The sequence below is a fragment of the Mesoplodon densirostris genome, chromosome 12, assembly GCF_025265405.1.
Source record: "Mesoplodon densirostris isolate mMesDen1 chromosome 12, mMesDen1 primary haplotype, whole genome shotgun sequence".
Classification (NCBI taxonomy): domain Eukaryota; kingdom Metazoa; phylum Chordata; class Mammalia; order Artiodactyla; family Ziphiidae; genus Mesoplodon; species Mesoplodon densirostris.
The window spans coordinates 42872586-42894435 of record NC_082672.1 but is presented as its reverse complement, the minus strand read 5'-3'; the positions used below and the strand labels follow the sequence as shown (position 1 = coordinate 42894435).

The 21850-nt window shown below is 35.9% G+C and overlaps 1 protein-coding gene across 2 annotated transcripts in view; it reads right to left on the bottom strand.

The window, feature by feature from the left end:
* CEP85L (centrosomal protein 85 like) overlaps positions 1 to 21850 on the bottom strand; it is a 151267-nt gene that overhangs the window by 27494 nt on the left and 101923 nt on the right. For both annotated transcript variants that reach the window (XM_060114704.1, XM_060114705.1), the window contains exons 6-10: positions 13670 to 13849; positions 6750 to 6902; positions 4412 to 4566; positions 770 to 887; positions 176 to 226 (exon numbers count right to left, since the gene is read on the bottom strand). In XM_060114704.1, the coding sequence (XP_059970687.1) occupies positions 176 to 226; positions 770 to 887; positions 4412 to 4566; positions 6750 to 6902; positions 13670 to 13849 (657 nt within the window). The remainder of the gene's footprint in view (positions 1 to 175; positions 227 to 769; positions 888 to 4411; positions 4567 to 6749; positions 6903 to 13669; positions 13850 to 21850) is intronic.

Here is a 21850-nt window from a genome sequence, read left to right as displayed (position 1 = left end):
ATCATTTTCATTCTAAAGAACTGAAAGATTAATATTAAAGAATTTGCAATGTCACCTCAAGTGTTATTAATATGTTCATACAAAAACATATATGCTTTGATATTTTTTAGATATGCAATTACTAAGAGTAAATCAGCATACAGCTAAATTAAAGTAAGCACAAAGTATTCCTTACCTGAATTTCTAAAATCATTCTGTCAATCTCATCTTGTTGGCTGTCTATTATCTACAACATATGAAATGTATCAGTCTGAATCAAATTTTTTTTCCATTGCTTTTTTGGAAGTACCAAATTTCAAGAAAACAAAAGCACAGGGAATTATGAATTTATTTTTTTAAATCAAAGTGTGTGTTTTTTTTAACAAAAGTATTCATACAAAGTATCCTTTAAGTAGCCATATGATTTGGATCACACATATGTAAAACTGCAAACGTCTTACTCTAGCTCTTGATAAAACTTTAATCTTTACAATTTATAAAAATAAGTTTGAGACAGATTTTGAATAATTTAGGAAGGAAAAAGATATCCTTTTGTTTTTGCTAAGAAATAATACAACTTCTTTAGTTTGGCTTTTATTTAAATTTAAATTAAAGTTGCTTAAATTGCTATTTTCTTTCCTAATAAAAACATTCAAACTAAAAATTCCATAAGCTATTAAATATTAGCAAAAATATAAATCAAATAAACTAGATAAATTATATATCTATGCACGTATCCATATAGTATAGATTTCACTATCAAAGTTCATTATTAAAGATATATACTGACCTTACTAGCATTCTCATTTTGTTTTCTCAGGTTATCATTTTCATTCTGAAGCTGTTTTGCATCTAACATGGGAAGGCGAATTCCATCTTCAAGGCATCTTTCTACTTTTTGCTGCAAACTGTTTTAGAAAGACATAATTATATGAAGAAAATAAGCTCTCTGTGCTGATTTTGGTAGATGAATGAAGTCTCTTCTTAGGGTCTATAATATTTTTTAAGCAAGCAATAATCAAGACCTACAGACAACAGATGACTAAGTTTGAGTACCTATATTTCATACAAGTAAGAAATATAACGCAGGCAGATTATCTTTTCAGAAATAGCAAATACAAGACCAGAGTCAAGAGTTGCCTAATATGTGACAACCTTGGGCCCTGGTGAAGTCCTTCATGACCCTAATCTGAGCTCTGCAATCTAAGCCGTGTTCTTTCCCTCTCCGCCAAGGGAGAGTTCCTTGATTAAGATGATTATGGTAGGGAGCCTAAGAATATGGATACATGTCTTTTGCCCTTCATTTTGAGTTCAGCAAAAGTTTGTTTGTAAAGTTAGTTGTTGACTAAATCAGCAGAAGTACACTTCCCCTTCATTAATATGAGGAACAATCTAGTTCCTTTTTACAGTAATCTGCATTTCTATCAATAACCTTTCTTATTTCCTTCAGCATTTTTACTGCCTCCTTTTTGAACTTGGGATCTAGTAGACGAGAGGTCAGTTTCATTCTTTATTCTTTCAGGGAATTCTCTTGATCTTTTCATTGGGAGTGGTTCCTCTGCTTCTTCATTTTACTTATATTTCTCTGACTGTATGAGTTTAGAAGAAACAGTTACCTAGTGGTCTTGAAGGGCTGTTTTTGTGGGAGCATCCCTGTGTAGCCTGCGTGTGTCTAACATTTTTGATGCGAGGGCTGTTTTTAGTATGGATGCCTGTCACGTCTTTCCTCAGTGTGTGCTGGCCTAACGGGTGTGATTAGTGTTGTGGTGACCAGAGTTTGTACTGGATGCTGAGTGGGGCTTCCTCTTTGAAAAGCAACAATCCAATATATTTATTCCTTGACCTAACAGTTTCTTATGCTATGCTTGGCACAGAGTTGCATTTTAGAAGAGGAAACAACAAAAGGAAGCCCCTCTGGTATATTAAGAATAAAAGACAGGGAGCGGGGTGGATGTTAGCTTTGAGAAAGGAAGAACAGTATTGTTTGGGTTAAAAAAAACTATGCTATTAAAAACAACGACCAAAACCAAAACATAACAGTGAAGACACCTAGGAATAGGTCTACTTTAGCCTGTAATCATACTCAAGAGTTGCAGCCTACTAAAAGAAACAGACTTGTTATAATGTGGATTTTGATATTTTCATTAGTTTTCTTCTTTCAAGTATTATGGCTATCGTGTTTTCTCTCCCCCCGCCCACCGCCCAAAAAGAAAAACTGCCATATCTAGTCTGTGGACAAAGAATTGACTGCTCTAAATAGTACAATAAGGGCTTCAGATGTGTTCATAAATAACGGCACCAGAGAAGTTTTTACATATTATGAATGTACTGTACTGATTTGTAATATATTGTTACTTGTCATAAAAGTATTTGCTTTTTCAGTCTAAAAGTAAAAAAAATACATTATTTCTATCTCAGAATAAGTTTTTGTCTCAATTCAGTGTGAAGACACTACTTCTATGTATTTATAACATTTCAAGAAAAATAAGTTATATTAAAACTATTAAGGTCTCTCATATTAAAAAGAAAACAAAAGAGCCAGTGATGTGGAGGGAAAAATATACTCTGTCATGTAAAAATATCAAGTATTCTTTCATGTATATATTCTCGTTTTGTTTACGTTATGAAGCATGCTCATTTAGAAAAGTAATAAATCTCTTTAACGGCAAAGGTACCAATTATTACATTACTAGGAATCCCGTCCACATATTTTACTTAGATTTTCATTTCTAAATGGAAAAGTTTTCTTATCTCATTTTTAAATCCCAAAAGTTCTTACGTATTCACAAAGCAGGAAACTTGGAATATTATATAAAAACAGATCAATGTAATGATATAATTTATAGTCACATAATACACCTTAAGTTCTTCTGGAACTTAAGGAATACTACATCATATAGCTGAGGAAACTGAAAAAACACTCCTACCCCCAAGTCAACTGACACTATAGCCATACAAGTACTGAAGAATTTTAGAAGGCCTTCTTTGGTCCTTTATATCTATTAGAAATCAAGAGAAATTTCCTGGGATGATGTCATCTCAGAGAGTATCAAGATAAAGTTTAGCATATGGAAAATGGATTCTCAAATGCACTATACTAAATCTTTCCAAATCACGAATACTAGGCTCAATGCTCTCCAAAAACCTAATAAAAGAGAAAATCATAATAAAAGAGAAGGTATAAAATTATATTAAATATGTAAAAGCACACAATGGAACAAAACAAATTATTTTCAGGTGTTCCTAGTTCTACTCATAAAACACAGCTTGAGTTTATGATTGTAATGCCCTATAAAACAGAACAAACGCATTACCTCTTTTCGTCATAAGATTAAAGAAAAAGATATGTGGTTGAGTTAATGGAGGTCAAGAAGCTGTTTTGAGACTCGAGAATAGGATATAAGATGTGGAGTAATAAAAAGAAATTAAAGATCAAGAAAGCAGAAAACAGAAGAAAAATAAAGGTAGAGTCAAAGGTATATGGATTTTTTTTGGAGCTGAGATTAGAAACACAGAAGCCTGAATTGTCCCAGAAATCAGAGGTTTTCTGCACTGAAATCTAAGGGAAAAAAAGTAGACCAGGCATACTTAAGACTTTGAAAATAGTAGTAAAGCAATAGTAACATGGAATTACCAGGAGGATTTTGACTAAAAAAGTGAGTTACATTGAGTTATATATAATTGATAGAAGCATAAAGAGTACCTTTATTAAATTTAGTTTTTTGCTGCTTTGTTGTCTTCTTCTTCAGGATAGTGTTGTCTACTTATAGTTGATAATTTATTAAGGTTTTTTAAGTTCTACAAAACAGTGTACACGTAGATGCAAATATAGCATAGTTTTCTAGGTTTTTCATGAATCCAACATTAATTTTCCAGCTTAAATCATTAACAAAATATACTAATAAATAATATTCACTGCAGTTCTAACTGTATTAAATTCGAAGAGACCTGTGAGGCAAGATATACGTGAGTAAACGCGGAAGGTGCATGGCAAACGGCTGCATCTGTTACTCTGCAGTCAGGTGAAATGGGAGCCAATTACTTTACTTTGGCATGTCCCATTAAGGAGTGCAGTCCGGCTGCCCCTCTTTTTGTTACTTAGAATTTTTCTTATTCTTTGAGAAAGCCATTAGATAAAGGGTTTGTGTTAATGCTTCCAGTTTTCAATTGATGTTTTTTTTTTTTTAAAAAAACTATTCTCATCTAAAACCTACTCTTATCTAAAACCAAGATGTCAGTATGTTGCATCGAATTGTTAAATCACAACTGAGACAACCTGTTTCGATGACAATACTTCTGGTTCTCAATAATACATCTTTAAGAGAAATAATAGAGTACTAATTATAAATTAACATATTTTAAGTGAAATGCTTTATGACAAATAAGGAATAACTTAAAAATAACATAAAAGAATTACTGAGGGTTGCCTTACCTCTGAACTGTAGTTACCAACTCCTTTTCTTTCTTTTTCTGGCATATTAGCTGTGCCTCATTTTCTTGACACTGTTTTTTGAACTCTTCAAGCCTTTTTTCCATTTCCATTAAAGTCTCTTGCAAATTCTTGTTTTTTTCTTCTAGAACTTGCAGCTGAAGAGAAATTTTTTAAAGTTCATGACACAAAGAATATTAAATATGTTCCTACTAGAAATTGATACTGGGTTCTCAAGAATTAACAGACTTATGGTTAAAATTACACTATCTTCATTTCATGGATAGCACTTAACACTTTATCTCTTCCTTTGTGTAAAGGGAGCTGAGAGAATGAGATTATGGAGAAGAGGAGAATAGGGTCAGAAATTTCTAGAAGACAGAGAAAAGTGAATGATCTCAATTTGGGAATATTTTTTAAATTTTAATTGTGGCAAAATATACCTAATGTAAAATTCACCATCCTAACCATTTTTAAGTGTACAGTTCAGTAGAGTTAAGTACATTCACATTGTTGTAAACTAATCACCAGAACTCTTTTCATCTTTCAAAACAAACTCTCTACCCATCTACCTCTCTGTCCATCTACCTCTCCCCTCAACCCCTGCCAATCACCCTTTGACCTTCTGTCTCTATGAATTTGACTACTTTAGGTATCTCATACCTATTTTTCTTTATCTTTAATCTATTTATATTTGTTTTTTTTAAATTAAATGTTGTCTCCTTTTCAATTCCTAAAATAATTACTGTAATCATTTAAAAATTTTTTTATTTTAATTTTTTATACAGCAGGTTCTTATTAGTTACCCATCTTATACATATGTCAATCCCAATATTTATCTTTGTGATTGGCTTATTTCACTTAGCAAAACGTCCACAGGTTCACCCATGTTGTAGCATGCGTCAGAAAGTCCTTCCTTTTTAAGGCTATGTTGTGTGTATACATCACGGTTTGTTCATCCATTCATCCACTGATGGACACGAGGTACCGTTTGGCTATTGTAAATAATGCTGTTATGAACATGCGTTGTGAATAAACACCTGTTTGAGACTCTGCTTTCAATTATTTTTAGCATATACCCAGAGGTGGAATTGGTGGAGCATATGGTAATTCTATTTTTAATATTTTTGAGGAACCGTCATATGGTTTTCAATAGTGGCTACACCATATTACATTCCCACCAACAGTGCCCGAGGGATTATAATTTTTCCACATCATCACCAATGCTTGTTACTTTCTGTTTTTTAGATATTAGCCATCCTAATGGGTGTACTGTGGTATGAACACATGTTTTAAAATCTATAGTCCTCTCTGCTCCTGCTCAAACTCCTGTGGGTCCTTCTTTAGTTCCTTCATGATATCACCCTCTGTTAGTTTTACAATTTATAAATTAATGTAAACAGAGATTGTACTATAGGTCTAGAGTCTACAGAATAATGATACTCCATGGATTAGATCAATGATTCTCAACTGGGAGTGATCTCCCTCCACTCACCTCAGCAGACATTTGGAAAAGTCTGCTGACATTTTTGGTTTAGGGGGAAGGGAAGAAGCAGCACTATTGGCATCCAGTAGGTGGAGGCCAGAAATGTTAAGCATCCTTTAATGCACAGGACAGAATCTCACAACAAAATATTACCTAACCTCAAATGTCAAGAGTGCTAAGATTGAAAATCCCATGAATAGTAAGATTTTGAGAAAAGACTGAAGAGTAGGTTTAATGGATTTACAAATAAGGCTTCAAGAGGATAGGTCTCACCAGAGTTAGTAGAAAGACTTTGGATGAGGTACTGCTAAGAAAGGAAAATGGCCAGAAGAGAAGTCAGAGGAGTGAATGAAGGTCATAGATTAAAGTATAAGAAAGAATTACAGAAAGATTAAGAAGAATGATGAAAACAAAACAAGTATCTGGAAAGATGGTCAAAAAAAGGTCTTGTTAAGACTTGGTGGATCCCAGAGAATACTGGAAGAGTCAGAACTGAGGTGCATGAGTGTGTGTGCATGTGGTGGGGTGTCACTGGTTTAGAAACTACCTTTTAGAGTAGAACAGTAAGTGAGAGAGTTAAGACAGATTCATTAGGAAGGAAACCGCATATTAATTAAGAACAAGAAAGATCTATTCATGCTCAGATGAACAAAGTTTCTAATTAAAGTTAATCCTAAAAACAGCAATTAAGCACACAGATTTAACTTACAATTAGCCAAATATACAACTAAAACTTTAAATTATAAAAATTTACAAAATGAATGAAAAATTATAAAAATGAAATGTCTAAAGAGTCAACTTAGAAAAGAATATGTTTCCCTCTCATTTAAAGATCAGCATTTTATTTCATGTTACCTGTAGACTCTGACTCTGTACATCATCAAGAGTTGGAAGATCAGCCAGATACTTTTCTAAGGTCTCAATTCTTCTCTGCTTTTCTTTATTCTGTTCAGATTCCTTCTGGCACTTCTTTTTCAGGCTACTGATGTATCTATCTCTGGTTTTAAGCTAAAGAAAAAGATTATGAAGCTTCAGTGGTTTTGTATAAAAACGGACATTCTAATCTTAGGCATCACTGAATTCACCAACTGTTCCAGATATAGTTAACACCACTTCCAACTTAAGTATGATTTATCTTATTTCATAGATTCTAAGATTCACATTTTTTTCAAATTCTTGTATCATTGAAATCAAGAGTTTTGAAATTTTTGATTTTACAATTGATGATATAAAATGCAGTCAGTCAGGCAGCAGTAATGATGTAGTTTTTATTGCCTGCACATGTGCAAATTTGGTCAAGGCTACTCATATCTTTGTCATTTCAACGGTATTATGTACATGTTGAAAGTGTGTTGAATTTAAATCATATTTAAAATACCTTTGAAATATTACATTATAATTTGGCATTGAAAAATGTTATTGGGTACCCAGAAAGACAGTTTCAGGGAACAACTGAGAAATCAGTGAAGCAAGTATTCATCTCTGGAAGGATGACTTTAATTTCTTATTTATTGCAAAGTTATATGCAATGTTTTATGTGAATTAAGAAAGGAAGATATCTGTAAGTAATTAAAGCTGTTTTGCTACTTACAGACTTACAAAGGAATCGCTTATCATGTACTAAAGCAAAGCAATCAAAGCCAGGGCACTTATCAAAATTACCAAATACTTAGGAACAAATAATGGGACTAGTGAGACTAATTCATACCTCAAGAAAGACTATTGTTAAAGCACTGTGTCAAACTGAACTTGCATTATATTCTCTTACTATATAAAATAAAGATGCGCCTTACCATTAATGTCATCTTAGGACTGATGAAATATGCTAATTGAACACCTACTATGGAATACATACAACTCATGATCTTTAGTAAATAAATCCCAATTTGGGTAGGTTGAACCTCAGACTTTTATGTACTATTTTTTTTCACCTTTCCACCTAAAACACATGATCTTTAAATTTGGTAGATATACTATCTCTAAAGCTCTTTCATAATCAAGATCAATTAAAAACAATGTATATACAAATAGTTGCCTAAAAAGTAAACTCCAGACTCACATTTACTTTAATTTACCAGTCTTCCAAACATTTAACATTCTTTCAGAAGCTTACAGGGTTCTAAAATATCTTTATAGCCTTTTCTCATATTCACCAGGGAAATAAGTACGAGTAATTAGTAGTATAATGGATTACTCTTTCAAATTTTATTAAAGCTAATGCTTGTCCACAATCCAGTTTCTTTCATGCCTTATCTAACTTATTTCAGGTCCAATGTATAAAAACTTTTATTAAAACAATTTCAATTGGAAAAACAAAACACAAAACAAATATACACTACGAAATGTAAAACCGATAGCTAGTGGGAAGCAGCCGTATAGCACAGGGAGATCAGCTTGGTGTTTTGTGACCACCTAGAGCGGTGGGATAGGGAGGGTGGGAGGGAGGGAGATGCAAGAGGGAAGAGATATGGGGATATATGTATAGCTGATTCACTTTGTTATAAAGCAGAAACTAACACACCATTGTAAAGCAATTATATTCCAATTAAGATGTTTAAAAAAAAAAGAAAAAAACCCCAATTTCAATTGGAAAAACAAATGACATCGCATTTCATCTATTCATTCCATCAATAACGTTAGGATTCACTTAGGTCCTTGGGTAAGGAGCAACAATGGTAAAACAGACAAAACCTTTTATTGGGGCTTTCTTAGGACTAAAATCAAGTGTGCTGGTGTGACAATTTAACTTTTGATCTATCAGAACTCACAGACTGTTGGCCCTGGTCGTGACCTGAAAGACCATATAATCCTGCTCTTGCCTTAGCAAATGAACCTGTAAATTACAGAAGTAAACATAACTACCAACCTATTTTTACTACATGCTCCCTAATTTACACTTTATTGTTTGTGTCTTTAACGTGACAAAATTGTTTAAGTGACATAATTGTGTCCTCAAAAAGCAGCCACTAGAATAAGTTAGTCATGCTGTCTTCTTCTATGCAAAGGTGTCCTAGGTTTCTTCTTTTTCTTTGGTCAATTCTCTTCTTTGCTATCATGTCAAGCTTGCTGCTCTTGATCACAAATCTCGGCCAACACTCTCCTATTGGATACCATCTCTGTTATTTGTGGCCACAAGCTGATCACACATAATTACTGGACTTGGTTTTTTGTTTCTTTTTTTCCAGCCCTGCTCACTGATGAGAAGCTCTTTATTTTTTGTTTTTTTTAACTTCCACGTTCTATGTTGTTGCAGATTAGCAGATTAACAGAGGTTACTGAATTCTGAACTCCAGTAATTACCAACAGGTAAATGAGGCATCATTAATAAATCTTTCCTATTCTAGTTATAAAAAGTTAAGTAAAATTTCAAGGAGGTATTATGCAATACTGAGATCATTCCTAGAAGGCAATTCCCCATTTCAGAAGAGGTTTACAAACAGATTTATTTTTCTTCATTTTAAATACAATTATTAGAACAAAAGAGACTAGGGAGAAAATGTTTTCCACTAAAATTTTTATAAATTATTATTAGAACCAAGGCATCAGCTGGAGAGTTAAATTGTCTTGAATTTTACTTCCAGCTTTTCAACAACTTCTATCTACATGCAACTGGACAAATTACTTTTCTCAAAATTTCAGTAACCTCATTTTTTAAAAAATGGGGTATAGTATATATCTCATAGGGTTTCTGTGACACTAGGATTGAATAAGAAAATGCATTTAATGTACATTAACATACTATCTGGCACATAAAAGAAAGTGCTCAACAAAGAGTAACTTCTCTTGTTATTCTTACCACATTAAATGTTTTTCTGTCTTAGAATCAGTCTTGATCAGGGTTACTGAGAGTAAATGCAGAAGGAAAACAATGCAATCTAATCTCATGTGGGCCCAGGGTGCTGTTTAGTTGATGCATTATCAATGAGTCTAATTTCCTAGCTTCTACACTCCCTTCAAGAACTCAGGTCATCTCCATGTCCTCTGACACAAAGTCTACCCTCTATATTAACCCCACTCCTCAAGGTCCACTGGTATAGACACGTCCATTCTTAATTGTCTCACTTCACAGAGAGGCTATTTCTCTTCTTTTCCAACAGGAACTCTTCCACCTTGGCATCTGTTATCAACATTCTCCTATTTCTCCTTAGGAATTTGGTCCATTGTGCACCCATTCTGACATCTTCGATATCTCTAATTATTCTTTCCCTAGTCCTTTGGTGGGGTTATCTCATTCCCTTCTCTCTCTTCGTGGCAAAAATCACCTGAAAGCATTTGTTCATTCATTCATTCAATATGCCAGGGACCATGGCTGGTGCTACATATGCTACAGTGACACATTCAGATACATCCCTGCCTTCACAAAACTTACAGAGATATATAAAAAACATAGCAATATTCAAATTTGTGCTGAGAACAAAATGCTTTAAGCATGTATAAGAAGCGGTTGGAGGGAAAATATATTTAAGGTGAGACTTGATAAAATGTTGATAAATAGGTGACTGGGGAGCAGGAAAAGAGAGCCAAGTATTCATCAGGCAAAGAGGACACTTTATGTAAAGAACCTATACCAGAAACAAGGTCTGACCTGCTTAACAACTGTAAGACACTATACCAAGACACAGCGTACCAGAGGGAGACTGGTAGGGCCCAGGGCTATATAATTAGGCAGGCTCTTTCACGTCACAGAAAATATTAAATTCTTATTTTAAAGACAATGAGATGGCATTAGTGGGTTTTAACCAAGTAAGAAAAATGACTGGATCTTCATTTTAAAAGGTTCATTCCTCCATACTATTAAGAATGGATTTGCAAGGCTGTGGAGCACCTGGAACTCTCACTCATTGGTAGTGGAAGTGTTAAATGGTACACACACTTGGGAGAACTTGGGTAGTTTCTTATAAGTTAAACATCTACACTATGAACCAAATGACCTAGAAATTCCACTATTAGGAATTTATCCAAGAGAAATAAAAACCTATGTATACAAAATAAAGTCTAGTACAAGAATGTTCACAGCAGCCTTATTCATAATTTTCCCAAACTGCAAACAATCCGAATATCCACTAACAGGACAATAGATACATTGTGAGAGATCTATATAATGGAATGCAACTCAGGGATAGATAGGAACAGACTACTGATACGTGCAACAACATAAATAAATCTCAAAGATATTAAGGGAAAGAAAACACAGACAAAAGAACATATATGGTATGACTCCATTTATACAAAGTCCAAGAAGACTCAGAACTAATCTATAGTGATAAAAAAGTGTTTTGAGGACCTCCCTGGTGGCGCAGTGGTTAGGAATCTGTCTGCCAGTGCAGGGGACACAGGTTTGAGCGCTGGTCCGGGAAGATCCCACATGACGCAGAGCAACTAAGCCCGTGTGCCACAACTACTGAGCCCGTGCTCTAGAGCCCATAAGCCACGACTACTGAGCCTGCGTGCCACAACTACATGCGCCTAGAGCCCATGCTCTGCAACAAGAGAAGCCACTGCAATGAGAAGCCCGCCCACCACAACGAAGAGTAGCCCCCACTCGCCGCAGCTAGAGAAAGCCCGCATGCAGCAATGAAAACCCAATGCAGCCAAAAATAAATAAATAAATAAATAATAAAATTTATTTTTAAAAAATGTTTCAGGGAAGGGAAGAAGACTGACTAGAAAGAAGCACAAGGGAACTTCTTGGATAACTGAAATGTTTATGATCTCATTTTATTTTATTTTATTTATTTATTTATTTTTTTGCCTTACACGGGCCTCTCACTGCTGTGGCCTCTCCCGTTGCGGAGCACAGGCTCTGGACGCGCGGGCTCAGCGGCCATGGCCCACGGGCCCAGCCGCTCCGCGGCATGTGGGATCCTCCCAGACCGGGGCACGAACCCGTGTCCCCTGCATCGGCAGGCGGACTCCCAACCACTGCGCCACCAGGGAAGCCCCTGTGATCTCATTTTAGATAGTGGTTATATGGGTATACAGTTGACCTTTGAACAACAAGGGGGTTGGGTTGCTGACCCTCCATGCAGTATACAACTTACAGTCGGCCCTCTGTATCTGCTTTTTCCTCCACATCCTCAGATCCTCAAATTGTGTAGTATTTACTACTGAATAAAATCTATGTATAAGTGACCTGCACAGTTAACCCATGTTGTTAAAGGGTTGACTGTATACCATTAGCAATATTCATAAAAACTGAACACCCAAGATCAGCACACTTGACTGTATGCAAATTATGCTTCAATCTTTAAAAGTATAATAAATAAAATACATAGAATTACAACAACAACAAAAGTGACTGGAGAGAACGGGAAAACAGGTAGACAGGGCAAGGGTGAATTCAGAGACACCAATGAAGAGGCCATTACAAAAGCTTTGCCAAGAGATAAGAATCTGGACTAGGCTGGTAGTGTTGGACAGGTCCTGTATATATTTAGAAGACAGGCTTGATTAACTTAGTAGAGTTTCTAGCATGAGTAACTGAATACACAGCAATGAACATTGAAGAAAATGTTTTATGTCGTTTGAGAACAGGGCAGTCAGAACGCAAAATAAGAACTGATTTTAGACATGAGAAGTCTGAAGTATTTTGAAGACATCCAATTAGGAGCTGTCTCATAGGTAGGTAACATATAAACTGATTTTATTAAGCAATAGACATGAAAAATAATAAAAGATGAGAAAAATTTAGGTAAAACATAAAAATATATTTTAAAAACCGCATCCACTGAATCTTCACAATTTTCACACAATCTTTTAATTAACAAGTTTCAGGTGAGAAAACATTTTAATCCCTCCCACTTATGTATGACCGATGGATATTTCCATAGCTCCCTCCAGATTGTGGTATTAGATAAAGCCCCAAAAATACACAAAAGAAACAAGAAACAGTACCTGTTTCAAGGTACTTTCAAGTTAGCCACAATAAAATACATCGTATAGCTGAGAAAGAGAAACCATGTAAAATTTGTCAGTTTTTTGGAAGATAAAAATTTTAGCTTGTGTGTGTGTGTGTGTGTGTGTGTGTACTGACTCAAAAATGTCAATGAGTTCTCAATTAATAGCTCCAAACCTGCCTACAGAAATCATGGTGACTGCCTCAAGATCACTTGAAGGGAAGGTTAGTTAATAGAATAATAAGCTGGGTATAACAAGAGAAATCTAAAACCAATTCTGCAACTAAGTAGTAGCTTAAGGATCTATGCCTCTTCAATAAATCAGGGCTAGCATGTATCCTTATCTTACTTGATCTTTAATGATACTATAATGGAATGAGATGAAGTCTGTGAAAATACTTTAATAAAGGCACAAAGGTCAAATAAATGGACAGATGTATTGTGTATATAGAGGTATCTGGCTTTCAGCTACTTATTCTGAATCAAGGGCTTAAATAACGTGAAGTCATGTGCTTCTAAAAGAAGGACCACTTTCATTTCATTTACCAATCCTTCATATCCCACATTACAAAGATACAGGGCCCAAAAAGGAAAAGGAGAACAGTTATTGGTGCCACATCTCAGTGCAGACAACTAACTTTAAAAAAAGCTTTACTATTACTTAGAAAGATATAATATAATACACAGTGGTATTTTTCTCTCTCAAAAAAAATGCCTGGATTTTTGTAGATAGCACAGGGTTTCTCAAAAGCTACTGTAAAACTAATCACTTCAATGTAAATAAAACCTGGTATGACACCTGGCATAGAGTAGATGACAAAAAAATCATATGTTGAAGGAATGCCCTTGACCCAATTCAACTTTATTAAAAATACCTACCTTTTCCTCCAGTTTCTTCTTCTCTTCACTAAATTGACTTATTCTTTGTTTTAGAAACTGATTGAGCTGTAAAACCTCTTTCTCAGTAGATGCAAGCTTTTGCTCAAGTTCCTCTTGCTGGGAATGGGATGTTGACTGGTCTGAAAATGGAGTCTGGAGGGAAGTATTCTCATATTGTGGCTATTCAGAAAGAAAAAAAAACATGGGTAAGACTTTAAAAGTTTATGTCTTGAATAAATGGAAAGAAATTAGAAATGAGGTACAGTACAAAGAGTACAAATAGCCTTTAATGACAGACCTTGGCATAAATCCCAGCTCTCCTGCTTCCTAGTTATGTGCCATGATCAATTCAAATTGCTTACCATCAACAAGTTATGTAAGGTTCCTAGCAGACAGCAGAAGCTTAATAAAAAGCAGTTATTATTTGGTTAAAAAGTACCATTAGAGTATAAAAAGTACATTATAAAGAAGTGAAATCTCAGGGGAAATAAATAAGAACTAAAGAAATATTTCCTCACAGGTGATCATTTTTTAGCTAATATTAAACTCAGTAAGTAGTAATAGAGTGTTTCCCCTAACTAGAAACTAAGGTCCATGAAATCAGGAATTTCTGTCCATCTTAGTTGCTCTTATATCCCTATTTCATAGAACAGTGACTGGCACAAAATAAATGTTAAAAAATAATTGCTTAATGAATAAATGTATTATTCTTTTCATGAGCAAGGCTTTGAAGGAGAGTTAGACAAAATCTCTTCCCTCCCCTTCCCCCTGCAGCATTACAACCTGGAAGAGGAGGGCAGGAAATACAAATATTTCCTCAAACAAATTAGAATGTGATAAGAATGTGATACCAACAAAGTAATGTGAAAGTAAAGAAACAGATTATTTTTCTATTTACTAAGCACATATGTTAGGCATTGTGTACTGGGAGTCAACAGTTAATAAAACAAGGTCCCACCAGTTTAATAAAGTGTCACACACAAAAAGACAACAAAAACTGCCTAAGTGCTAAGATAGTTGTATGTGTAGTAGCTATGGAAAGGCTTTATAGAAGTGAACTTGAACTAGGCCTTGAAGAACTCATACTTTTTCAAAAGGTAGAGATGCAATTCAAAAATTATATACACGGTATGGTACTGGCACAAAAACAGACACATAAATCAGTGGCACAGAATAGAGAGCCCAGAAAAGAACGCATACTTATATGGTCAATTAATCTATGACATACGAGGCAATACAACAGGGGATAAAACAGCTTCTTCAATAAATGGTGTTGGAAAAACTGGACAGCTACATGCTAAAGAATCATACTGGATGCTTTCTCACACCATATAAAAAATAAACTCAAAATGGATTAAAGACTTAAAATGTAAGACCTGAAATCATAAAACTCCTAGAAGAAAACACAGGCAGTACACTCTTTGATATCAGTTTTGGCAATGTTTTTGGGATTATGTCTCCTCAGCAAGGGCAACAAAAGCAAAAATAAACAAATGGGACTAAATCAAACTGAAAAGCCTTTGCACTACGAAGGAAACTATCAACAACAGAAAGGCCACCTACTGAATGAGAGAAGATAATGGCAAATGATTTATCTGATAAGGGGTTAATATCCAAAATATACGAAGGACTCACAATTCAACATCAAAAAAAAAATTAAAAAATGGACAGAGGACCCGAAAAAACATTTTTGCAAAGAAGACATACAGATTGCCAACAGGCACATGAAAAGATGCTCAACATCACTAATCGTAGGGGAAATGCAAATCAAAACCACAGTGAGATACAACCTCACACCTATCAGAATGGCTATCATCAGAAAGACAACAAATAACAATAAAGTGTTGGCCAGGATGCAGAGAAAAAGAACCCTCGTGCGCTGTTAGTGGGATGCAAACTGGTGCAGCCACTATGGAAAACAGTAGGTCAGTTTCTCAAAAAATTAGAAATAGAGCTATTATATGATCAAGCAATTCCACTCCTGGGTATTTATCTGAAGAAAACAAAATCACTTAATTTGAAAAGATATATGCAACCCTATGTTCACTGCAGCAGTGAACAATAGCCAAGATATGGAAGCAACCTAAGTGCCTATCGATAGATGAATGTATAAAGAAGAGGTGATATCTATATCCATCTGTCTATCTATCCATCCAACAGAATATTACTCAGCTATAATATAAGATGAAATCTTGCTATTTGCGACAATATGGATGGACCTAGAGGGTATTATGCTAAGTGAAGTTAAGTCAGACAGAGAAAGACAAATACCATATGATTTTGCTTATACACGGAATTCAAAAAACAAAACAAATGAACAAACATAACAAAACAGAAACAGTCATAGATACATAGAACAAACAGGTGAGGGAAATGAAGAGGTACAAACTTCTAGTTACAAAATCAATGAGTCACAGGTATGAAATGTGCAGTGCGAGGAACATGGTCAATAATACTGGAATATCTTTGTATGGTGACAGGAGGTAACTAGACTTAGTGTGGTGACCATTCTGTCATGTATAGAAATACTGAATCAATATGCTGTGCACTAGGAACTAACATAATATTGTAGGTCAATTACACTTCAAAAACAAAAAAACAAACTCATAGAAAAAAAGAGATCAAATCTGTGGTTACCAGAGGCAGGGGTGGAGGAAGGGGAAGTGGATGAAGGGGGTCAAAAGGTACAAACCTCCAGTTAGAGGATAAATAAGTACTAGGGATGTAATGGATGACATGATAAACATAATTAACATTGCTGTATGTTATATACGAAAGTTGTTAAGAAAGTGAATCATAAGAATTCTCATCACAAGGAAAAATATGTTTTTTTCTTTTTCTTTTATTCTGTATTTGTATGAGATGGTGGATGCTCACTAAACTTACTGTGGTAATCATTTCATGATGCATGAAGGTTAAATCATTACGCTATACACCTTAAATTTATACAGTGCTGTATGTCAATTTATATCTCCATAAAACTGGAAGGAAAAAATTTTGATTATATAAACAGCATTTATCATGTGCATGGTATTTCAAAGATAACCGACTCAGGCACTGCCCTTTACAAACTCAAATTCTAATCAAAAGCATAAGAGAAACCCTTAGATAATTATATACAGGATACAATATAGTATGGCAGCCAAAGAAAAGCCATCTTCAGTACAAAGTGTTGGAAGTGGGGAGGATAGATGAAAAGGGCATGGGGAGAAGGAGGGAAAGGCTTTACTGGAAAGGTGGCTTTTGGGACAGACTTTGAAAATAAGGAGGATTCTGGCAGGAACAGAGAAAGGAAGAAAAGCATTCCAGAAAGAACATTTTAAAAAGGTAAAAGATGGAATATATGCACTGAGTACCCATAAAGTTTAGGTTATAAGAGGGGGGAATATAAGAGAAAATTAAAACATCTACGTGAGACCATACTTTTTAGAATCACAAGGTTCAGAATTCAACCTTAATTCACAGGAAATGGGAATCCGGTGATGGTTCTAGAACAAGAAAGTAACATGTTTAAGAAGTCTGTGAACTCTGTTTTGTAAATCTCTGTATTCCCTAGCACTTACCATAGTGTGTAAACTCTTAGTAACTTTAGATTAAAGGGAAAAGAAAAGAGGAAAAAGGACAAGAGAGAACTATAACAATTGGGAGTAATGAACAAGATGAATTAAAGGATATGGTGAATGGATATGAATATATCACTTTAAGAAATTATCCTAACCTATTTAGCTGAAAAAACCAAGGAGCTGAACAAGAATACTAAGAACAGAAGGAAGAAACTCTGGAAGCAGAAATGAGAGGATTTAGAGAAAATTATTTTTTAAGGTGTGAATGGACAAGAAATGTTAAAGATAACTAAAGGTTCGAAATTCTGAGTCTAAGTAACAGGGAAGATCATATTCTGAGCAGAGGTAAGTAGGTCATGTGGGAGAACAGGTTTAAGCAAACGTACTTAATTACAATTAGAGCCTATTGATATTAAGATGCCAGTTAATATCAATTTAATATTAAGATACAAATATATACGAACATCAGGCAAAGAGATGTGTCTAGAACCCAGAAAAATGGCCAGGATAGGCTAGGAAACTGTAAAAAAGTTAATAAAGATTTACAATTTCCCGTCAGGCATATAATGAGCTCAGAAATTGCCAACCTGTTTTACCGACAAGTGAAAAGCTGAACAAACTGAAAAATCAACAACTCTTCTTAGATCTGTCAGAGAAGTGAGGTTAGCGGGCAAACTGCAACCCCCAAAATTGGAGAAACAGAAAAATAAAGAAAATCACACCTACTGGAACAGAATTATCCATGGGAACCAGTGCTGAAGTAGGAAAACCAGAACTGTAATTGATGAATTTGTTGGAGGCTCAGAGTGAAGGTCTGAGAGTCAAAAACTCCAGGGGCACCCAGTCATAGGGGACACCCAATATTCTTGAATTATACCACTAGAAGCTCTACCAGGTCCTCACAATGAATCCCTTTGTGCTTCCAGCAGAGGGAGGAGAAAAGAAACCATTCTGAAATGCCAAAGCTCTATGTTCTTCTTAACAAGGCCTGTCAGGAGAAACTACTTTACCAGAGACTAACCTACCTAGAAGGGAACTAACATACCTAGAAGGAAAAAATCCCAAACCAGCTCCCTCTAGCCTTCCACATGGGGGAAGGGTTAATATCCAACTCAGCTGCCTCTAGCCATCCTGTCCTACCTGAGGGTGGGAAAGAAAAAACTAAGAAGCACTGGTGAAGTTCACAGTCCAGGAGCACAGGCTCACGAAAAGACTAAGTCAGAGGGCCAGAGAATGCTTCCCCTGCCCCACACCCTACCATGACATTACTAAAGGCCTATTTACCACATTTCCTTATATCAGTACATCTGGAGAGACCGAACAAGCATCAGAACTAGAGTCAGATATGTCACAAATGTTGGAATTATCAGAACAGACATTTTTTAAAACTATAACTAACATGCTTAAGGGCTTTACTGCTGAAGTAGACAACATTCAAGAACAGATGGATAATATAAGAACAGAGCTGGAAAGACTATAAAAGAAACTCTAGAGACAAAAAACACTGAAACAGAAACGAAGAACGTCTTTGATGTGGTTATCAGTAGACTGAACCTGGCGCAGGAACCAATCTGAGCTTGAGGATATGACAGAAGAAACTTCTAAAACTTAAGAGCAAAGAGGAAAAAGATTGGAAAAAATAGAACAGAATATCCAAGAGTTGTGAGATAACTACAAAAGTTGTAATATACATCTTATGGGAACACCACAAGGAAAAGAGAGAAAGAAAACAGCAATATTTTAAACAATATGATTTGAGAATTTCCCCCAAATGGTCACATACCACACCTCAGATCCAGGAAGCTCAGAGAACACCAAGCAGAATAAATGTCCAAAAACTACACTTAAGTGTATCATATTTAAATTTTTGAAAATCAAAGATTAAAAAAATTGTGAAAGAAACGAGAGAAGAAAATACCTTACCTATAGACAGGAAAAGATAAGAGCTTTATACAACTTCTCAGAAACCATGCAAGCAAAAAGAGAGTGGACTGAAATAAATGAAAGTCAGGCACTTTCTTTCCTATATAACAGCAATGAACAAGTGTAATTTGAAACTAAAAACACATTACCATTTACATTAGCACCCCCCAAAACATAATAGTATAAATCTAACAAAATGTGTATATACAAGATCTATACAAGGAATACTACAAAGCTCTGATCAAAGATATCAAAGAAGGACAAAATAAATGAAGAGATATTCCCTGTTCATGGACAGACTCAGTACTGTCAAGATGTCAAGTTCTTCCCAACTTGATCTATAGACTCGATGCAATTTCAATAAAAATCCCAGCAAGTTATTTTGTGGATAGTGACAAGCTGATTTTAAAGTTTATATGGAAAAACAAAGGCTCCAGAATGGCCAACATAATACTTAAGGAGATGAACCAACCAAGATGGAGGACTGACACCCTGACTTCAAGACTTACAGTAATCAAGAATGTGTGGTATTGGGGAAAGAACAAACAAACAGGTCAATGGAACAGAATGCAGAGCCCAGAAATAGATCCACACCAATACAGTCAACCAATCTACTGACAAGAGAGCAAAGGCAGTACAATGGAGCAAAAACAGTCTTTTCAACAAATGATACTGGAACAACTGAACATCCACATGTAACAAAAGATTCTAGACACAGACCTTACACCCTCCACAAAAATGAACTAGAGATTCGTTCAAGATGGCAGAGAAGGACGTGTTCTCACTCCCTCTTGTGAGAGCACCGGAATCACAAGTAACTGCTGAACAATCATCAACAGGAGGACACTGGAACTCACCAAAAAAGATACCCCACATTCAAAGACAAAGGAGAAGCCACAATGAGACCGTAGGAGGGGCGCAATCACAATAAAATCAAATCTCGTAACTGCTGGGTGGGTGACTCACAAACTGGAGAACATTATACCACAGGAGTCTGCCCACTGGAGTGAAGGTTCTGAGCCCCACGTCAGGCTTCCCAACATGGGGGTCTGGCAACGGAAGGAGGAATTACTAGAGAATCAGACTTTGAAGGCTAGCAGGATTTGATTACAGGACTTCGACAGACTGGGGGAAACAGAGACTCCACTCTTAGAGGGCTCACACAAAGTAGTGTGCATATCGGGACCCAGGGGAAGGAGAAGTGACCCCATAGGAGACTGACCCAGACCTATGTGCTAGTGTTGGAGAATCTCCTGCAGAAGCGGGGGGTCTCGGAAGTACTCCTTGGCATGAGCCCTCCCAGAGTTGGCCATTAGCCCCACCAAAGAGCCCAGGTAGGCTCCAGTGTTGGGTTGCCTCAGGCCAAACAACCAACAGGGAGGGAACCCAGTCCCACCCATCAGCAGACAAGTGGATTAAAGTTTTACTTAGCTCTGCCCACCAGAGCAACAGGCATCCCTACCCACCACCAGTCCCTCCCATCAGGAAACTTGCACAAGCCTCTTAGATAGCCTCATCCACCAGAGGGCAGAGAGCAGAAGTAAGAAGAACTACAATCCTGCAGCCTGTGGAACAAAAACCACATTCACAGAAGGACAGACAAGAGGAAAAGGCAGAGGGCTATGTACCAGATGAAGGAACAAGATAAAACCCCAAAAAACAACTAAAGAAGTGGAGATAGGCAACCTTCCAGAAAAAGAATTCAGAATAATGATAGCGAAGATGATCCAGGACCTTGGAAAAAGAATGGAGGCAAAGATCGAGAAGATGCAACAAATGTTTAACAAAGACCTAGAAGAATTAAAGCACAAACAAACAGAGGTGAACAATACAATAACTGAAATGAAAACTACACTAGAAGGAATCAATAGCAGAATAACTGAGGCAGAAGAAGAGATAAGTGACCTGGAAGACAGAATGGTGGAATTCACTGCTGCGGAACAGAATAAAGAAAAAAGAATGAAAAGAAATGAAGACAGCCTAAGAGACCTCTGGGACAACATTACACACAACAACATTTGCATTACAGGGGTCCCAGAAGGAGAAGAGAGACAGAAAGGACCCGAGAAAATATGTGAAGAGATTATACTCAAAAACTTCCCTAACATGGGAAAGGAAATGGCCACCCAAGTCCAGGGAGCACAGCGAGTCCATACAGGATAAACCCAAGGAGAAACACGCCGAGGCACATAGTAATCACACTGGCAAAAATTAAAGACAAAGAAAAATTATTGAGAGCAGCAAGGGAAAATGACAAATAACATACCAGGGAACTCCCATAAGGTTAACACCTGATTTCTCAGCAGAAACTCTACAAGCCAGAAGGGAGTGGAATGACATATTTAAAGTGATGAAATGGAAGAACATACAACCAAGATTACTCTAGCTGGCAAGGATCTCATTTAGACTCGATGGAGAAATTTTAAACTTTACAGACAAGCAAAAGCTAAGAGAATTCAGCACCACCAAACCAGCTCTACAACAAATGCTAAAAGAACTTCTCTAAGTGGGAAACACAAGAGAAGAAAAGGACCTACAAAAACAAACCCCCAAAAATTAAGAAAATGGTTACAGGAACAAACATATCAATAATGACCTTAAATGTGAATGGATTAAATGCTCCAACCAAAAGACACAGATTGGCTGAATGGAAACAAAACCAAGACCCATATACACGCTGTCTACAAGAGACCCA